At 53.3% G+C, this 19,352-nt stretch overlaps 1 protein-coding gene across 1 annotated transcript in view; it reads left to right on the top strand.

Annotated features, from left to right (window-relative positions):
• The window catches only part of ASB2 (ankyrin repeat and SOCS box containing 2), a 42,281-nt gene extending 25,057 nt beyond the window's left edge, over window positions 1-17,224 (top strand). Inside the window, exons 6-10 of the mRNA XM_057733478.1 lie at window positions 1,431-1,676; window positions 4,676-4,847; window positions 11,974-12,538; window positions 13,675-13,828; window positions 16,525-17,224. Coding sequence (XP_057589461.1) covers window positions 1,431-1,676; window positions 4,676-4,847; window positions 11,974-12,538; window positions 13,675-13,828; window positions 16,525-16,661 — 1,274 coding nt within the window. The 3' untranslated portion in view covers window positions 16,662-17,224. The remainder of the gene's footprint in view (window positions 1-1,430; window positions 1,677-4,675; window positions 4,848-11,973; window positions 12,539-13,674; window positions 13,829-16,524) is intronic.
• The last annotated feature ends 2,128 nt before the right edge of the window (window positions 17,225-19,352 follow it).

The raw sequence follows: 19,352 nt of genomic DNA, 5'->3' as shown, positions 1-19,352 counted from the left end.
GCTCTACTGATCTACTCCACTGTCAAGTGTCTAATTCATGCCTACACGCTTAAGCAATCAGCTTTGGGTCTTGCAAAAATGATAGGACCTTTACACTTTGAAAAACTACAGAAATCCCCAAGTTCCCATGTGTCTGGCATCCAGCACCTGGAACATTCCATAGGCAGCAGGAACAGGGTCGACTGCAGACCTGTGGTGGAAGTGTCTTCCCTAGAACTTATGTCCCCTGGGCAGTGGAGCCATCACCTGCAGCCTCAGCTGACCCAGAGAGAGACCCCAGGAAGCTGGGTGACTCACAGCTGAAGCCTGGGCCCTGGTCCTGCAAGGGCTCCACTTTGTGCCAAGCTCCACCCTAGGGCCTTCGTACACGACCTCATTCCACCCTCCCATAGCATCCTCTTGGGAAGGTTTTGTTATCTGTGATTTATCTGTGAGGAGACTAAGGCTTAGAGAGATGAGGAGCTTTGCCTGGGGTCCTGTTTGAAACACTACACAGGCAGCCCCCCTTCCTTCTCACCACCCCCCGACTGGCTCAGAGAAACTTCCAGGGATGGTTAATTTGGACAAGTGCTCAGCCTCCCTGGCACTGGCTGTGCCAGAGCTAAGGCTGCACTTAGGGTCTAGAGTGAGATGAGGCTAATAAGGAAGGTTTGAGCAGGCTGAGAAAGACTTGACAAGCTGTACTCAGAAGATAAATTTTAGCCCAAATTAAGTGAGTAGCTTTTGAGGAAGTGTTTTGAGCAGGAATATGACACTGCCCTCTTCCTCCTCTTCTGGCCTCGTGGAGGACACTGGAAAGGGAGACGAATTAGAAGCATTCTGGAACCTTCTAGGCGACAGAGACTCCAGACCTGACTACCTGGATTTGAGTCCCAGTTCTGCCACTTACTATCTGTGCGACCTTGGGCAAGTCACTTAACTTCTCTGTGCCTCACTTTCCTCATCTGTGAAATGGGATAACACTACATCCTTTAAGGGTGGTTGGGAGAACTAAATTAGTTAATTATGTAAAGTGCTTAGAACAGAGTGCCTGGAGGGGATGAACTGGGAGATTGGGATTTTCATATATACATTATTAATAAGAAAAAAAATCAAATTGTATACATTAAATATATGCAGTTTATTGTATGTCAATTGTATCTCAATAAAAGTTCCTACAGGAAAAAAAAAGAACAGAGTGCTTGGCACATAAGCAGTGCTATATACGTGTCAGCGAATATTTTTCCTGATGAGTATTACTATTACCTTTAGTTGTATATCCTAGGCTTAGTGCAGGAACTGGAACTTAGTACAGACCCACTACATATTTGTTGAGTAAATTCACTTACAGCTGATGAGTGAATGGGTGGATGGAAAAATGAATGAAGGAAGTCTTGGCTGGCCAGGTCCTGCCAGGTCCCATTGACCATCTTGCTTCTCCCTGGGCATAGCCTGTGAGCGCAAGAACGTGGAGGCCGTGAGAATTCTGGTGCAGTACAAAGCGGACACTAACCATCGCTGTAACCGAGGCTGGACGGCTCTGCACGAGTCTGTTGCTCGCAATGACCTCGAGGTCATGGAGATCCTGGTGAGCGGAGGTGCTAAGGTGGAAGCCAAGAACACCTATGGCATCACCCCCTTGTTCGTGGCTGCGCAGAGTGGGCAGCTGGAGGCACTGAGGTTCCTGGCCAAACACGGTGAGTGCTAAGGGTCCCCGGATTGTAAAGTTCCCAAGGGGCACAGCTGGGAAGGACCTCAGAGATCAACTCTAAGGGGAAGCAAGTTTAGGTGTCCTCTATGGACATACTCTGATTGAGTGATAGTGTCTTCCAGGAGTATTGTGTTGAGAAGGATTCTGAGGCTGTGTGTAGGCTCAGCCAGAAATGTGTTGAGATCCACCAATGACACCTACAATTAGGCACAAACTTGGAGTGGAGTGGCACAGGTGCCACCTATTAGCCATCTCTAACCTAGCCCAACATCTTCATTTTACAAATGAGGCCCAGAAAGAGGAAGTAACTTATCTATCTACAGTCACATAGCAAATTAGCAGTAAAACTAGCCAGAATCTTAGTCTCCTGACAGACACCCGAGCCACTTCTCTTTCCATCATGTCACACTTCAGGGCCAGAATGGAACTTCAGACAACATTTAGGTCACCTCACTTTACGGGTGATGAAACCAAGAACCAGAATGGGAAAGTGATTTGTCCAAGGTCACACAGTAAATTAGTGGCAGAACTGGGATTTGAACCCTGGTCTTCACACTCTTTCCCTCTAAAAAATCTTTGTTCACTTAATGGGACAGAATAAAACAATATTGCCTGCATTATGATGTCCCAGTAACAGAAGACTCCAGCATAACGGCAGACGTTCTTTTGGTTAAAGAGCATTATATTCTGATCTCCCCTAAAAACACTCTTGATTTCTTTTTTCCCTCCATGGGATGTTGCCCTTCCACTTGAGCAACAGACAACCCAGAGGCAAGCCAGGCCTCGGGGCTGAGTTGCAATAATTTGTTGAGGACCCGCTGTGTGCCAGGCACTGCGCTAAGCATGCACATGAATAGACCCGTGGGCTTTTCTCCATAGCCTATGAGGTAGGGCGTGTCCTGGTGCCATTTTGTCAAGGAGGAGACTGAGGCTTGGGGAGGTTACATGCTTGGTCACAGTCAGAGCCTGGATTCCGACTGTGTCCATCTGACTCCACACTGCGTGCTCTTCACACTCCACCCGCCCCGCCCCAGGCGTCGAGAATTTCCATCCTGGGACTCGGCCTGGGTAAGCATCCGACTCACCAGCACGTGCCTGAGCCGTTGGGAAAACAGACCCAGGGCATGTCCTTGCCGCTGGGGACAAATCTGGGCTGAGCAGCCTGAGGACAAAAGGGCACAGGCAGGGTCCTGGGAGCCAGGCAAGGAGGCTGGGCAAAGGGCAGGGCTCTCAGCGGGCGAGGGGAACCGGCCAACGTTGAACATCTGCCCAGCTCTGCTGTTGACACCCTGAGTCAGGGTCTGTTCCCGTTGTGGGCTGAGTCCATTTGCAAACACAAATATTTTTCTTGTGCGAGCCGGCGGCTTTGCTGGCGGGGTCCAGGCTTCCAGGGAGCATGACTTCGAGAGCTCTGCAGTGTCAGAGCTGCTCGCCAGCTCTCCCTCAGGGTGGAGGCAGCACCAGCCCCTGCACCCTGGCCCCTCCATCCTGGAGAACTCGCATTTTCTGAGCACCCTCTCTGTGCCAGGCACCTGGTGGGGAGGTTGTCTATCCATTAGGGCGGCTATCACAGAACACCAGAAACTGGATGGCTTATAGACAACAGAGGTTTATTTCTCACAGTTTTGGAGGCTGGGAGGTCCAAGATCAAGTGTCCCATGTCTACTCAGTGTCCCATGAGAGTTTGTTCCTACTTCCTAGACAGCCAGCTTCTCGCTGTGTCTTCACATGGTGGAAGGGGCAAGGGAGCTCTCTGTGTTCTCTCTTATTAGGGCACTAACCCCTTCATGTCGGTTCCACCCTCATAACCTAATCACCCCCAAAGGCTCCACCTTCTAACAGCATCACACTGGAGATTAGGTTTCATATGAACTTTGGGGGGACATGAATGTTTCAGTCTATATCAGATATTTACTTACATTGCCTTATTTACTTCTCACAGTTGAGTAGGTACTATTATTCCTGGTCAACAGATGAGAAAACTGAGGCTCCTTAAGGTTGCCCAAGGCCACCAAACTTGTAAAGCATGAAAACTGAAACTTCCACTGGTTTTTGTCTGTAATGAAAGCCTGTTCTCTTTCTGCTAGACCAGAAATCAATCATCAAAAGTTAAAAATTACCAGAAAGCTTGTGAGAAGCTGAATGCCCAGAGAGAGGGGGTCTGTGGTTAACAGATGCTCTTGATGTCAGCCCTTACTGACATTTCGCTGCTGTCTCGGTTCTATTTCCTCCCAGAATAGGGAGGGACTGGGGAACAGGCTGCACCTCTCTTTGCAAAGAAACCCCTGCATTCTCTCCATCACCACCAGGAGATGGAGAAGATGTAGGAGACTGGGTTGAAGGGAAACTGTCACCAGGCTGGATTCCTCCTCCTGGCAGCATGGTGTAGTGTTTCCTTCAGAGGAGACAAGAAGTAATTCCTCTCTTATTCCTTCAATAGAAGGCAGAGAAGAGCAAATCCAAATGAATAAGTTATGGGGGGTTTCCTTATGCAGAGACTCTGTGCCCTCCTGGAGCTGGGGGAGCCTTCCTCAGGGCAGGATCTGGATCCTTTTAGGTAGAATGAGTGTTAAGAGCATGGTCTCTGCCACCAGACCATCTGGGTTCAAGTTTTGGCTCTTCCCTTATGAGCTGCGGGGTCTGGGGCCAGTTGTAGAGGTTCTCTGTGTTTCAGTGCCCTTGTCTGTGACATGAAGATGAAGTTGTTACTGACTGCATGGGGTTACGGTATGTTGTGGCCTCAAAGAGCTAGCACAGGAAAAGCACAGTGCCCAGCACATCGCAAGCGCTCAGGAAATCCCAGCATCCTCGTGGTAGCTCAGGCAGGCAGACCCGGGGTCTCAATGTAGCAGAAAGGAGCTGGGGGTCGTCCGGGTGATCCAACGTGTCAAGGTGGTTAGGGCAGTGGCGCCCAGCCCGACGTGGGCATTATATCAAGGACAGTGACCGCCCTGATCACTCACGGATCCGCCTCTCCTTCGCCAGGCGCTGACATCAACACACAGGCCAGCGACAGCGCGTCTGCCCTCTACGAGGCTTGCAAGAACGGGCACGAGGAGGTGGTGGAGTTCCTGCTGTCGCAGGGCGCCGACGCCAACAAGACCAACAAGGATGGCATGCTCCCACTGCACATCGCCTCCAAGAAGGGCAACTACAGGTCAGCCCAGGCCCCGCCCCCCGCGGTTCCTCCCCCTCCCCGCCCATTCCTGCGAATGCCCCGCCCACAGGGTTAGAGAGGCCCAGGAGCTGTCAGCGGCCAGGGCACCTTTTCGTTGAAAAAAAGGAAAGCCACTCAGCAGTTAACAAGCTAGAGTGAACATTTACAACAACAGTAACAACTATAATAATAGCAAACATCTATGTGGCACTTACCAGCACTTTACATTATAAACGTATTTCATCCTTTTAACATCTGTACTTTTCATAATCCTTTTAAAAGATCTACTGAGGTAGACACGATTATCTTCATTTTTTTTTTTTCAAATGAGGAAGCTAAGACACAGAGAGGCTGAGTGACTTGCCCAAGGTCACTCAGCTTGTAAATGACAAGAACTCACCTGCTCCAAACATCTACTGGATTCCATACAGGAAGCCAGATATGAGTGGATATTTCTGTTGGGGATGCAAAGATAGCCTCTCAGGCAGTTAGCAAGCATGCGGGGATACCCACAATTATACAAAGAGTACCACTGATACTGGCTAGTTTTTATTAAGCATTTACTATGTACTGGGTACTTTGAGTAAGATGAGAGAAGTTTAAGTTTTCAGGGAGCAATATGGTGGGAGGGGAGATGCACACACACACACACACACACACACTCACTCATAACAAATGAAAGAGCATGAAGAGCTGAGCTCCGTGGTGGTCCTAGAGACTAGCGTGGGCTGGAAGCAGAGGTGTGCTAGGGCTGGCTTGTGCAGCTCCTGTGAGCTGATTGATCACATCGGTAGTCTGAAATTGGCCACAGTGAGAGTATTTACACCATGGAAATTAACGATTGTTAGAAATCAGAGCCCCCTCATCCCCCCGGAGAGCAAGTTGTTAAACCTCCACCAGCACTACCACTAGCTGGGGGGTCAGGGAGGACTCGCCCCGAAGGTGGAACCATACCTGCCCGTAAAGGATGCACAGGGCCCAAGAATTTCCACTTGACCAGTGTCCCCCAAACTTTGCACATTCACAGATGTTCTTCCTGATTTTAGATGTCTATACTCCCACTTATTAGTATTTTCCTTTAAAGGCATTATTATTTTAAATGAATTTATTCTCAAAAGGAAATGTTTATCACACTATTAAATTGTTAAAAATATCAATTTACAATTAATAAAAAAAAACTTCTCACCTAAAATCCCATCTCGGGTACCCCAGATGACACATTTTGGGACCTGCAACCCTGTCCTCAGTAGGGAGAAGATGGTGCATGCTGCGGGGTGGGGAGGCAGTGCATGGGTGGTCTTCGCTAAGGCAGAGGGAATAGGGGTGAGAGTGACACCCTGGAGAAAGGAATGGAGACACAAGGAGACAGAGCTGACCCTCAGGGGCCCAGGCCCTGCTCTGCAGGTACCCACCCAAATGACTAACCAAGGATGCCCTTCCCACCCCACACTCCATACATGCACAGAGGAGACCCCACCTTCTCTGGACCCAGTAGCAGGCTGTGAGGCAGACTGATGTGGGTTTGAATTCCTGCTGAGGCCTTGGGGAAGTTGCTTAACCTTTCTGAGCCTCAATTTCCTCTTCTGTAAAATGAGAGGTAGTTGCACGACCTCGGGGGTTGTTGTGGGGACTAGTGAAATGGATACGCGTGGCTATAGAATGGAAATAAAGCCCCATTAGAGCGCCTGACACACCTTGGGTGCTCACTGGGTCTGTGCTCTCTCTTATGTAGGGAGGGTACATTCCATCACTTTTCAGTGAAGCCAATGGAGGGATGAAAGCAACTCAAGTCAGGCAGAGGTGGTGGGCAAGACAGCATCTTGCTCTTCAGCTCCAGAAAGATCTAGTATCATGTCAACAAACATGGCGTATCTTAGCCTGACTCTAGAGAGATCCAGAGGGGAAGAGAGAGAAGGGTTGACCCTTGAAATCTCCTGGTCCACTGGCTCGCCATACTTGCCTGTACAGCACAGTCACTCCGGGCTATTTTTTTTTTTGAATTTTTTACTTATTTTTGGCTGCGTTGGGTCTTTGTTGCTGCTGCATGGGCTTTCTCTAGTTGCAGCAAGTGGGGCTACTCTTTGTTGTGGTGCATGGGCTTCTCAGTGCAGTGGCTTCTCTTGTTTTGGAACACGGGCTCTAGGTGCACAGGCTTCAGTAGTTGTGTCACGTGGGCTCAGTAGTCGTGGCTCGTGGGCTCTAGAGCGCAGGCTCAGCAGTTGTGGCACACGGGCTTAGTTGCTCCTCGGCATGTGGAATCTTCCCAGACCAGGGATCGAACCCGTGCCTCCTGCATTAGTAGGCGGATTCTTAACCACTGTGAATTGGGGCTATTTTTTAAATGACACATCCCAGACACACGGAAGCAGAATCTCCAAGAAAGAAGGAGCCCAAGTCTCTATCACTGAAAATTTCCGAGTCAATCAAATACAGCCTAGCCAGACCTTGGGGGGGACCACTGATCTAATCCAAACCTGATTTTGCAGAGGGGGGACCCGAGGCGAGAGATGGGAAGTGGCTTGCCAGAGAGTGGCAGAGCTGGGACTGTCACTTGGCATCCTTCAATCACACCCAATGCCTTCAGGTGGACCCAGATGTCAGTAGTCCAGCCCCAGCTGGCAGGAAGTTTGAAGGAGCACTGGGTGTGCCTAAGGATGGCCAGGGAGGAAGGCTGTGCCTCTCTAGAACCACCCAGTTGAAGGGTTTTTGTCCTCCCAAAGTCTCCTGCTTTGGACTCGTGTTGACTCCCAAAGCCATTGCCTTGGTTATTCACCCTCCATTCTCAGACCACGGTTGCCTCTGGACCCCAAGACTGAGAGGGGCCAGGCCACCTTTTGAGGGCTGCCCTACAAAGGGGTAAAGCCAGGTTCCCAGCAGCTCCTGCCACCTGGCAGGGCCCACAGCCAGGCAAGCCCCCAGTGCTGCATTCACTCTCCGGGCATGTGGCATGTGGCCCTCTCCACGCTGTCCTCCCTTGGCTGCTTGGGGATTTGATTGACATTCCCTAGGCCTTCCGCACTCAGCCACCTGCCAGGACGTGCTGTTCCTCCCGAAGCACGGAAAGCGGCTCCAGCACCTGGGCTTGGTGTTCGCCAGATGCTGCCTTCGGCACATTTAACTGGAGGGCATGACATTTGAGCGTGGCTGAGAAAGGAGTCCCCAAGACCCCAAGGTCTTAGGCACCTCCGAGACACACTTTTTCTGGTTTTTCATTTCCAGTTTAGCCATAGCACCTTATGAGATTAAAACTCAGCACCAGAGATAGATTTATTAAGAAACTGTATTAGACAAGAGCAGATGGCCCAAGATTCCTTTAAACTGAATTTAGAACAGCACTGAAACCACTGGTTCTCAGCCGTGGCTACACACTGGAACCCCGGGGAACTCTTCAAACCCTGAGGCTTGGGCCCCACCCTCAGAGATTTCGCTATAAGCAATCTAGGTTGGGGCTAGGGCTGCAGGACTTCTAAAAGCCCTCAGATGATTTTACCAGGCATCCCAGGAAAGAACCAGTATCTTAGAGTTGATTTTGTGGCTGACGTATAACTCTGACTTGTATTTGGGGGTCTTCCCTAATTTTCAAATATTCTTTCTCTTTTACTTCTAATTTACAGTAACTTTTCATATTTTATTTTTTATTTTTTTAAGAACTTTTATTGAGATACAGTAATTTACATTAACTTTGCAAGCCACTTAAAACTCTTTCTGGGAAAAGGCAGAATAGAGAACATTTAATTCTTAAATTAAAATGCCCTTTTCAGCACATTCACAAGCAAGTTAGCATCCCCATTAATTAAAAGGAAAACGGAGGCTCAGAGCTCAAGTCCTCCCAGAAAATAAGAGGACAGGCCCCTTTACCCAACTGCATCCACTCCAGGAAGCTGGTTTACTGCTTGTGTCTTCTGGAGGAAAATGATGAAGGTTTGCAGCAAAGTCTCTCCAGGCGTGACCTGCTGAATCAGGCCCTGAGTGATAGGGCCCAGGAATATGCATTTTCAGGATTCCCTCAGGGATTCTGAGTTGCGTAGGGATTGAGAGTGAGCAGTCTGCGTCCTCAGCAAGCTCCATTCTCTCTTTGAGGAAACAGAGAACCCCAGGCTGGCTTGTTTATCCAGTAGGCGGCATGGAGCTGCTGTGGGCCTGTTCTTCCTCCTTTGTGGAGGAGCTGCTCCCCTGCTCCAGCTCCCAGGGGAAAAGCTGCAGACTTTCCCCCCAGAGGGATCCCTCAGGGGCAGGAGTCCCACTGTGCCCTTGGGAACACGCTCAGGCAGATTCTCCACTGGTAGAGCCTTTTCTGTCTCCATACAGGCTCAGAAAAGAGGTAATTCCCCCTCAACACACACACACACACACACACACACACACACACACACAGAGCTGGGGTGACACAGTGCTACCCAGTGGTATTGTGAGCGGAGCCATTTGTGGGCAGCTAGTTCCCTTGTGAAAGTCAAGTCCATGGTCAAATTTACACTGAATGTTGGCAAAGGTCACACCACCATGACCTCATGACCCAGGAGGCTGAGCTGGTGGGTGTGGGCTCCGTGCTGGGGAAAGGAGAAAAGAGGGACAGGACACTGGGCCTCCCAGGCACCAAAGCTTCTAGCAGGCAATGGGGCGCCTCTGTTCTCTTCTTAAAGTGCATCTTGAGTACCTTGGGTCCCAGGACCGGCCCATAGGAGAAGAGGGAAGGTCTCAGCCTGTCTTGTGGGGTCTCCCCCTCATCCTCCTGCCCTCCTCCCACCGACTGGGCTGAGGGAGAGTGATGACATGCAGCAGGGCCACCAGCACTCCCCTAGGCTGGGGGGACTGGGGCATCATGGAAAGGCCTGGCCCTGGGCGTTCTGGACACCTGCTTTCTGCCCTGGCTTTGCCATCCACCTCCAGTCCAACCTCCACCTCCCACCCCACACCCAGGTCTCAGTTTCACCCTCTGTAAAATGGGAAGCTGGATACACTGATCTCCAGGCCCCATCCAGTGTTACGTTTACTCTCAACTTGGCCAAGTCCTCCAGAAACATACGACAATTAGATGATTTCGCTGCGTTATTAAGATGACGTTTCTAGGACTCGAGGCAGCGTCTAGTCACGTTCCCACATTTCGGCCACTTTCCCTTGGTTCGGCAGGGGACCACTGGAGACCAGCTGTGACCTGCCAGAGATACCAGCCCATCTGGCCAGCGGCCCCGGGCAGTCCCTCTCGCTGCTTTTCCCGTGCTTGGGCATGTTACGGCTGTTAGGAAGCATTTGTTGGCGATGGCTGTGGTCCAGGGTGAGGCCCCGGCCCTGCCTTTGACCAGCACCTCTACAGAGCGAGGTCAGGCCTCCTGAGCCTGCACAAATAGAAATTAGGAGGCAATTAGCCCCCCTGGGTGTGTGAATTTCCTTTTGAGGTTTGAGAGGCAGATTTTAAGCAAACAGAGCGTCACTAACCGTAATAATACTTTCCACTGAGATCCTAATGGGAGGTCCCTGGCATCAGATTTCCAAGAAGCCAGAAGCCTGGGGAACCCAAGTGCCAGGAGGCAGTGAGGCGTGGGAACGGGCCTGGTGGCACCTGCTTGCCCTGCCTCAGCCATCTCCTTGGAGCCCACACGAGGTCACCTGTCAGCAGGGATTGGCTGAATTAGGGTCTGGAATCATGTCGGTGGCAAAAGCTTGGCAGGCAGCAGGGGTCTAGGGGAAAAGAGCAAACACAAGGGGTCAGGAGTCTTGGGGTCAAGCCCCAGAACTGCTTTATGGCCTTTGATCAGTCACTTGATCCCTCTGAGCCCCGTCTGTTATAAAGAAGGCCACAGATGCTCTCCGGCTACCCCACAGCCTGCAGTGAAGGGGAAATGGGGCAGGCAAGTTAACGTGTTGTGAAGGATGCAAAACCCCGTGACATAGCAGCTGTCACCTGACTGCTACACAAGAAGCAGGGGAGTGGTTAAGAGTGTGGTCCTCACTCTAGGGGGAGTCAGACTACCTGGGTTCAAGTCCTGGCTCCATCACCTACTGGCTGTGCATCCCTGGGCAAGTCACATACCCTCTCTAGGCTGCTCTTTCCTTATCTGCAAATGAGGTTAATACTAGCACACACCTCATAGGGCTGTTGGGAGGATATAATAGATTAGTGTAGATTAAGTGCTGAGAACAGCGCCTGATTCGGCAAGAGAGAGCAGAGTCAGGGCTGGCAGAAATCTCCAGCCTCAGCTGCAGCTGATCAGCCCTCTACAGGCCGCAGGCAGGGCAGAGAGCCAGGGAGAGGATAGAGTCAGACTTCAGGGGAAGAGGCCTTGAGACTCACAGGGCAGGAGAGGTGACCTTATGGTCACTGAGGGGGCTGACTGAGGCCTGGGGCAGTGGTTGGGGCCAGACACATTTGTCCCCTCCTGTCCCCCAGGACCTGATGGCTCCACCAAGGCCTCAGGGCAGCAAGACAGAGATGCAGGACAGCTCAGCCCTGGAGTCAGAGGAGGGTACAAATCCTGATTTGTGTCTCCCGATGTGTGGCCTGGACAAGTCCCCCAACCTCTCTGAGCATTGATGTTTCTCATCTGAAAAAAAATGGGAATGATGAGACATACTTTATGGCTTGTTGTAAAGATTAAACCAAACAGCGTCTGTAAAGCCTTTGGGTGTCTCCCGGCACAGAGTGAGCCCTTGGATACAGCTGTCCCCTCCACCGCCATCCTACCTAGGCAGGGCAGGTTCTAGCTCCAAACTTCACCATGCGGTTCCACTGCAGGTTTGGGGGCCTTCCAGTCAGTTCCTCCAGAAAACTGAGCTGGGAACGCGCAACACCCCTTAGCCTGAAATAAGTCAGCAAAAGCTTCTTGACACCGCAATCCAGTCTGGCTGAGGTCTGTGAGCACTCGGACTTGGGAGGCTAAGTGCTCTGGGTTAGAAGCCCAGCTCCGCTCCTTCCTGCCTTATCTGCGCAGGAGAACCACCCTCCCCCAAGCGGTCATTGCGAGACCGGCTGTCTCCACGGCGCCCCCTGCTGGTGGGCGCGTGCCGCCCCACACAGCGGTTGCCCGTGGCCGAGCCTGGTCCCTCCGCGCCCCCGGCCGGCGGGTCCGGCCCCGACGTGCCGGCCGCCCCGTGACCCGCGCGTGCCCGCCCCGCCCCGCCCCGCCCGCAGGATCGTGCAGATGCTGCTGCCGGTGACCAGCCGCACGCGCGTGCGCCGCAGCGGCATCAGCCCGCTGCACCTGGCGGCCGAGCGCAACAACGACGAGGTGCTCGAGGCCCTGCTGAGCGCGCGCTTCGACGTGAACGCGCCGCTGGCCCCCGAGCGCGCGCGCCTCTACGAGGACCGGCGCAGCTCGGCGCTCTACTTCGCGGTGGTCAACAACAACGTGTACGCCACCGAGCTGCTGCTGCTCGCCGGCGCCGACCCCAACCGCGACGTCATCAACCCCCTGCTGGTGGCCATCCGCCACGGCTGCCTGCGCACCATGCAGCTGCTGCTGGACCATGGCGCCAACATCGACGCCTACATCGCCACGCACCCCACCGCCTTCCCCGCCACCATCATGTTCGCCATGAAGTGCCTGTCGCTGCTCAAGTTCCTCATGGACCTCGGCTGCAACGGCGAGCCCTGCTTCTCGTGCTTGTACGGCAACGGCCCGCACCCGCCCGCCCCGTCGCCCTCCAACAGGTTCAACGACGCGCCCGCCTCGGACAAGGCGCCCAGCGTGGTTCAGGTAGGAGGGCGCGCCAGCGCGGGTGCGGCCAGGGCCAGTGCGCTCCGGAGGCTGGGGGGACTGGTGGTCCACTCGCTCCCGAGGCGCTGTGGACCAGAGGCGGGGTGGACTACACCCGGGAGACAGTAGAAGGTGGTGGTGACGAACAGAATTTGGAGGCCCTGTGGACTAATGGTTAATGCACTTTGGAGGGAGTGTAAGCTGGTATTTAGTACTCTTTGGAGGCAGCGGAACCCAGTGGTTAGCATGCTCTAGAGCAGCGGTCTCCAACCTTTTTGGCACCAGGGACCGGTTTTGTGGAAGACAGTTTTTTCCACGGGGTGGTTCAGGCGGTAAAGCCAGCGATGGGGAGCGGTGAGGAGCGACAGACGAAACTTGGCTCTCTCGCCTGCTGCTCACCTCCTGCTGCACGGCCCGCAGCCCCGGGGGTTGGGGACCCCTGCTTTAGAGGCAGCGGAACTTTGTGGTTCATACACATGAACAGTTACATCCTTTCTTTGGTCCGCTGTTTTGGGGGAAGGAACAGTGGAGCAAGGAATTGGTGGGGAGCTCTGCACAACTGAGGCGTTCATCTCCCCCAGCAGAACTACACCCTGGGATATGAGGTTGATTGACCAGGATCGGGGGCATTGGTGAGAGCAGGCTGCTATAAGGTCAGGTGACGTGCAGAAAGTCAGTGACCCCAGAGGCAAGGCCGGGCCATGATGATAAGTCAGAACATAAAATGAAAAGGAGTTAGAAACACCCTTTTCTTGGAGATATTAACAATGCTAATGGCCACCATTCATGGGCCATCTGCTGTGTGCAAAGAAGTTAATGTTTGTATTATCTTAATTCTCATAAAAAACCCTTGAAGTTGGTGTCATATACCCATTTTCCAGACAAGGAAATTGAGGCTTAGGGAGGTGATATGACTGACTTATCCAAGTTGCCCACCTCCCTTTTGGCACAGAGGCCTGTGTTGATGAGAGAGGGGTGTGGATGTGGAGAACTGGATTCTACCCTGGGCGTGCCCAGTGTCTGTCCTCGGACACGTCCCCTGCCCTCATGGCTGCAGGTTCCCATGTGTAGGATGAGCTGCTGAGGCAGTGCCCTTGGTCCTGGGTGACCCCGTGCCGGTGTGTGTTCTCTTGCAGTTCTGCGAGATCCTGTCTGCCCCGGAGGTGAGCCGCTGGGCAGGGCCCATCATTGATGTCCTCCTGGACTACGTGGGCAACGTGCAGCTCTGCTCCCGGCTGAAGGAGCACATCGACAGCTTCGAGGACTGGGCTGTCATCAAGGAGAAAGCAGGTAGGGGCTGTCACTACTGCTGCTGCTGGCAGGTCACCCTGCCTGACTCAGGCCCAGGACTCGGTGCCTGTGACTGTTACTGACATTTGAGGAGCACCTTCTCATGCCAGGCTCTGTGCCATGTGTCACATCCAGTGTCTCTGTGATTCCTTGTTTTGTAAATGAGGAAACTGACCCTCAGAGAGATTGTCACTTGGGCAGATGTCTCACCACTAGTTAGTAGCAGAGCTGGGATTCAAACCCAGATTTGATCAACCCCGACATCCCTCCACTAAATCTCTCCAGGATGTTTTAAACAAAAAGTCCAGTTCCCTGAGGGGTATCAGGACCTTTAGAGTAAGTTGCCCAGGTTTGTGGGCCACTAGCAAGCAGTGTGGTGGGGTAGAGGAGGGAGTGATGGGCTAGGGCATCTCAAACTGTAAAATGCACACGAAGCACCTGAGCATCTTGTTTACAATGCAGAGTCTAACTCAGCAGGTCTGGGGCGGGGCCTAAACGTCTGCATTTCAACACACTCCCAGGTGGTGCCAGTGCTGCCAGTTCACAGACCATCCCTGGAGTAGCACTGGTCTAGGGGACAGGCCCCTGGAGCTCTGGAACCAGGGGCTTTCTGGGTGACCGTGGGTGGGACCCCCCTCTGGACCTCAGTATCCTTGTCTGAACAGAGCAGGTTGGGCAGGCTTAAAGCCCAGCCCCATCCAGCTGTGCCAGCCTGGGGTGTTTACAGGTGGAGTGTGCCTGGCACAGTGAGGTGGGCTTTGGCCACGGTCCAGCAGCTGTGTGCAGTGTAGACGGAGCAGCCTGGCTGTCAGGCCAAGGATTCCTTTAAGGAATTATGGAGCTCACCTGGGCAGGTGCAGTCAGAAGCAGTTGACCTGGGTACTGCAGCTGATACTGAGGAGATGCCTGCCCCAAGGAGCTCCAGCTGCCCCAGGGCTTTCTTTGGCTCTGGGCAGCACAGTCCCATCTCCTGCCAAGTGCTTCTGAATCACATAGCACCGAGGCTGACCTGCAGAAAGTTATCGTTATCCCACCGTTGCTGCTGCTCAGGTGGGATGCTGCCTCACTGCCTGTCCAGGTGTCCCACAGCCCAGTGCCCCAACTCTGTCATGCCAAGTTCCTCCTTGAAACCTGTGCCCCTTTGAATCCAAACTTGCTGTAGGATTTTCCATTTGCACAAAAGCCTGGGAGCACTTGGATTGAGGCTCTTGATAAAGTTACTGGGCTGGCAATGGGGAGGGGGGTGAGAAGGAGGGAGTGGGGGACAGGGGGAGGGTGGTATTGACTTGCCCACTCACTGGGAGCTCTAGATGCTCAATGAACAAATATTTCTTGAATTAATGAATAATTGGTTGCTGTGACTGTGACTGGCCACTAGAGGCCACTAGAGAGTAGAGTGGTCCATGTTTAGATGCCATCCCACCTCTCACTGTCCCCTCCTCCCACCCTGCCTGGGAAGGGTAATTTACAACTAAACGGTGTCCCTGGGGAAAAAACAAACAAACATGCAGAACCCTTTAGTGTGCTATAAACATTTCTTAACAGGAAGAACAAATAGTTCTTAACCAATACCTCTTTTGGTTATTTGAAAGCCCACCCTCCATCTACAAAACACTTTCCCACATGCTTTTTCATTTAATGCTGTGATGTTGATATCAGAGACTCCAAAGCTAGCCAGGATGCCAGCCCTGGTGGCCCTGTGTCCTCTGCCCACCAGTGGCCTTTTGCCTTCCCACAAGCTCAGACTTCACTCAGCTGAGAAAGGGGCTGAGCTTCCCAGAGGGCAGGCTCTGTCCTGAGATCAGAGGGCAGTGGAAGTGTCAGAAATGCCACAATGGGGCAGCTAGTGAGACAGCCCTGCAGCCGCGTGGCCTCCTCACCCTCCCCCCACATTCCCTCTGCATCCTGATCTTGCCTGCGTGGCGGTGGCCTCTTTGGCTTGGCACTGCCACTTCCGCTGCTTAGAATGCCCTACCTCCCTCCCTCACCTGGCAAATTCCTGCCCCCCCATCAAGACCCTGCTCAGATGCGCCATCTGGTGTGGAAGCCTTTCCCCAAAGCTCCTGGGTGGGTACCTCTGCATCTCTGGCCCGAGCACAGGGCCAGGCACAGTGAAGGGGTCAGCACGTGTTTGTTGAATGAATGAATGACATTCTTTGATTCAACAAACACCTACCCTGTTCCCAGGGCAGAAAGTAATTACCCCATATGTATCAGGCCTGTTTTTACCTCTCTCTCTCTCTTTCACCCCCTGACCCCCAGCTGAGAAAACTCCACTGAGTGAGGTATCCCAGGGGGCCTCCTAGAGAAGGCAACCTAGTGGGATTCTGGGGGCACTTAAGAAGTTGTATTTGCTAAAGCTGTGGGGAGGTGCAGGGTCTGAGCTGATGTGTAGAGGAAGGAGTACAGGACAAGAGAGATGCCAGTTCTAGTCCCAGGTGTGATCCTTGCTAAGCCCTCACCTGTAAAATGGGTTTGGTACCTGCCCTACTACTTCCTTGAGCTGTGCAGATGAATGAGGGGTGACATCTTTTCAGTTGGCAGGGACTGGGGCTACAGAGCATTGGGGGGAGTCCAGGCACCCCCACTCTTAGCCAGCCACATGGGTTGGGTACCTCCCACAAGCCAGGGGTCACAGATGCAAACCCTCTGCCGGTTGCAGATGACCAATCAGCATCTCTCTCTCCTTTTTCTAGAACCTCCAAGACCTCTGGCTCACCTTTGCCGGCTGCAAGTTAGAAAGGCCATTGGGAAATACCGTATAAAACTCCTGGACACGTTGCCACTCCCAGGCAGGCTGATTAGATACCTGAAATATGAGAACACCCAGTAACCAGAGCGCGTGGGGAAGGAGTGGCTCCTGAGACTGTTTCACTGAGTGTCAGGACAGCAGTGTCTCCAAATCCAAGGGGACCTGGTGACAGACGAGGCTGTGGGCTGCTTCCCTCTCAGCTGGGGCAGTGCCGTGACCGCACCGGTCTCTGGGCCAGAGCTTTGCCCAGAGCAGAGGACAGAATGTGTCGAGTAGGAGAAGAACCGTGTTTGTTTTCAAATGGATGAGGAGATCCCAGACCTTCTCTGCCATCGGGAATGTCAGAAAACTCCATTCCTGGGGCTGGGAGACGGGGACAAGGCAGAACTTCGGGTGGTCTGGGCAAGGCGGGGGCCAGCAGGGAAGCCCTGGCCCCAGTCCGGGCTGTGGCTGGAGAGCTTTCAGGGGTGAGTCTGTCTTCCCCAGCAGCCTCGCTGCAGAGTGTCCCTGTGCCCGTGCCCCTTTGCTCTGTGAAACTCTCCACTTGACTCTGAGCTCTCTCCCCAAAGGTGTGGCCTGGGGGAGTAGGGTGGGGAGACTTCGGTCCTAGAGGGCTTCCTTAGGTACAATAAATGTTGCACAGATGATGCCCTGCCCAGTGAAGTCCTTTCATCAGACCCCTTCAGTGCCTAAGGTTCTTAGCCCTGCGCCTAGTGAGCATGGGGGTGGGGCAGGGGCTTGGACAGGGCGCATGGACCCCTGATTGTGTCACTTTGGTTTGGGCTTCTGAAAGCCCCAAGAGAATGTGTCCTTCATTCACCAGAAGAGACCCAACGGCCCCAGGAAAGGGGGCAGCTTCCTGCCCTGTGGTTGGAGCAGCCAAGATTGGTTTTTCTCTCCTGGTTCAGTTGCCATGGAAACTGGAGCTTCATCACGAACACCATCTCAGAGCCTACATGTCTCCTAACACCTGAGCTTGTTTTACACACGTGTTCCCTGGCACTGTCTTCACGTCTTACTCACCTGTTTTGCTACAAAAGCTGAGATCCTGGGGGAAACCCTCTAAATACTGGCTCCTGTGAGCACACGCTGGAGGGATGGACAAGGGATGGACATCGTCAGCCCTGGCAGAGGCTCCACACTTGAGAGGCGGGAAGGCTTGTGCCCTCCATTGCGTCCTTCTGTCCTCATGTGGCTATGCAGGGGAGCCCAGCAGGAGCTGCCAGCCCATTTTGGGTGGTGCAGGTGAGAAGGCTGAGGTTTGGCACAGTTATCGTACTTTCTCACGGTCTGAGTCCCACTCACTGAGACTGCCTTGTTTCCGTGGAAGTCCCAGGGACCCATAGGCGCTGTCTTTCCCAGCAAGATTAAAGCCACTCAGGTGACACCAGAGCAGGTGATCTTGCTGAGAGCCTGCTCCAGTCCCGCCCCAGGAGAGGCTTAGGCGAGGTCAGGTGTAGTTTCTGGCCTTTGGCAAACAAGCAGCTGGGCGGTTGGGGGAGCACTGGTTCCAGGCCTGGCTCTGCCATCGGCTTGCTCCTCTGGAGCCTCGGGTTCCCATCCTTGTGGTCCTTCGTGGCCTTGCTGCCTCGGACACGCTAACTTTCCATAGAACCAGTAAGTCCAGTGTCTTCCTGAAGAGGATGAGTCTGCTAAATGGTACCTCCCAGCCAGGAGTCAGAGGGGACTCAGCCACATCTTGCCCACTCCCTTCTGGTACAGGTGGGAAAACAGGCCCAGAGAGGGGAAGGGACTTACCTGGGTACACGCAGCAATTCCCGGGGGTTCTAGCCCAGCAGTGCTTGGCCAGGTCCCATGCTGTCTTGCTGCAGAGATCCTGAGAAAATCCCGAAGGAAACCTGCATCCTCCCAGACTGGGGATGTTCAACCCTGGGGTCCAGGGGAAGGGGTCAAGGAGGGCTCAGCACGTAGTCAGGGGAAAACCCTGACTGAAGCGGGCCTTTGCTGACCTGAGAGCCAGAGGGCATGGCAGTCAGTGACAGGACAGAGCAGAAAGATATTTGGGTACGTTTGGGGGTGGGGCTGGGTATAGGCACACTCTTAAAACTACAGCACTTCTCAGGTCCCCTTACGTCCTAGAGGGTCCTAACAAGCAGGGGCCACAGGTGTTGGGCAGGATGTGGACGCTGGCCTGAGGGAGGTCTCCCCTGGAGGAGGTGAGGCTTGAGGAGGTGGCAGGAGATTGGCCTCAGCCCCTGCATTCAGCATCGGCACCATTTATTTGTAGGATGTGGGGCCCAGCCTGGGTCTGGGAGGCACAGGAGTCGCCTTGGGTTCTTAGATTATTGATGTACATCCGTACCCGTCAATCACAGCCGCTGGTCAGGGCCCCTCCCCCTCCAGTGCCTTGCCCAGGCTTGGCCTTCTCAGGTCCCCGCCCCTCATTGCAAATCACCCAGCAGCTAAAGGGTTAATGCCCCGCTGCTCCTGGGGGTCGCTTCTGATTGGTCAGGGCTCAGACTGTGCCCATGGTTCCATTTTTTGACCATCTCCACTGTCAAGAGGACTGTACAGCCACCACTCCCATGCTCACCCAGCCCCTGGGGGGATTTCAGCCTCAGAGATGTCTGGACAGCATCACCAAACAGTAAAAGTCCTGAAAGTGGCTCCATTTCGTGAGCTGGGGCTGGAGATCTGAGCCTGTGAGTAGGAGGTGAATTCCTGGGTTTCACGTTGAACCAACACAATTCACTTCTTGGTTAGGGGAGCAGATGCTGCTACTACTGCAGCCACTGTCTTTTTTTAACACTG

This window comes from Hippopotamus amphibius, chromosome 4, assembly GCF_030028045.1.
Source record: "Hippopotamus amphibius kiboko isolate mHipAmp2 chromosome 4, mHipAmp2.hap2, whole genome shotgun sequence".
In the NCBI taxonomy this organism is placed as follows: Eukaryota; Metazoa; Chordata; class Mammalia; order Artiodactyla; family Hippopotamidae; genus Hippopotamus; species Hippopotamus amphibius.
This window is presented reverse-complemented; position numbering and strand designations above follow the sequence as displayed.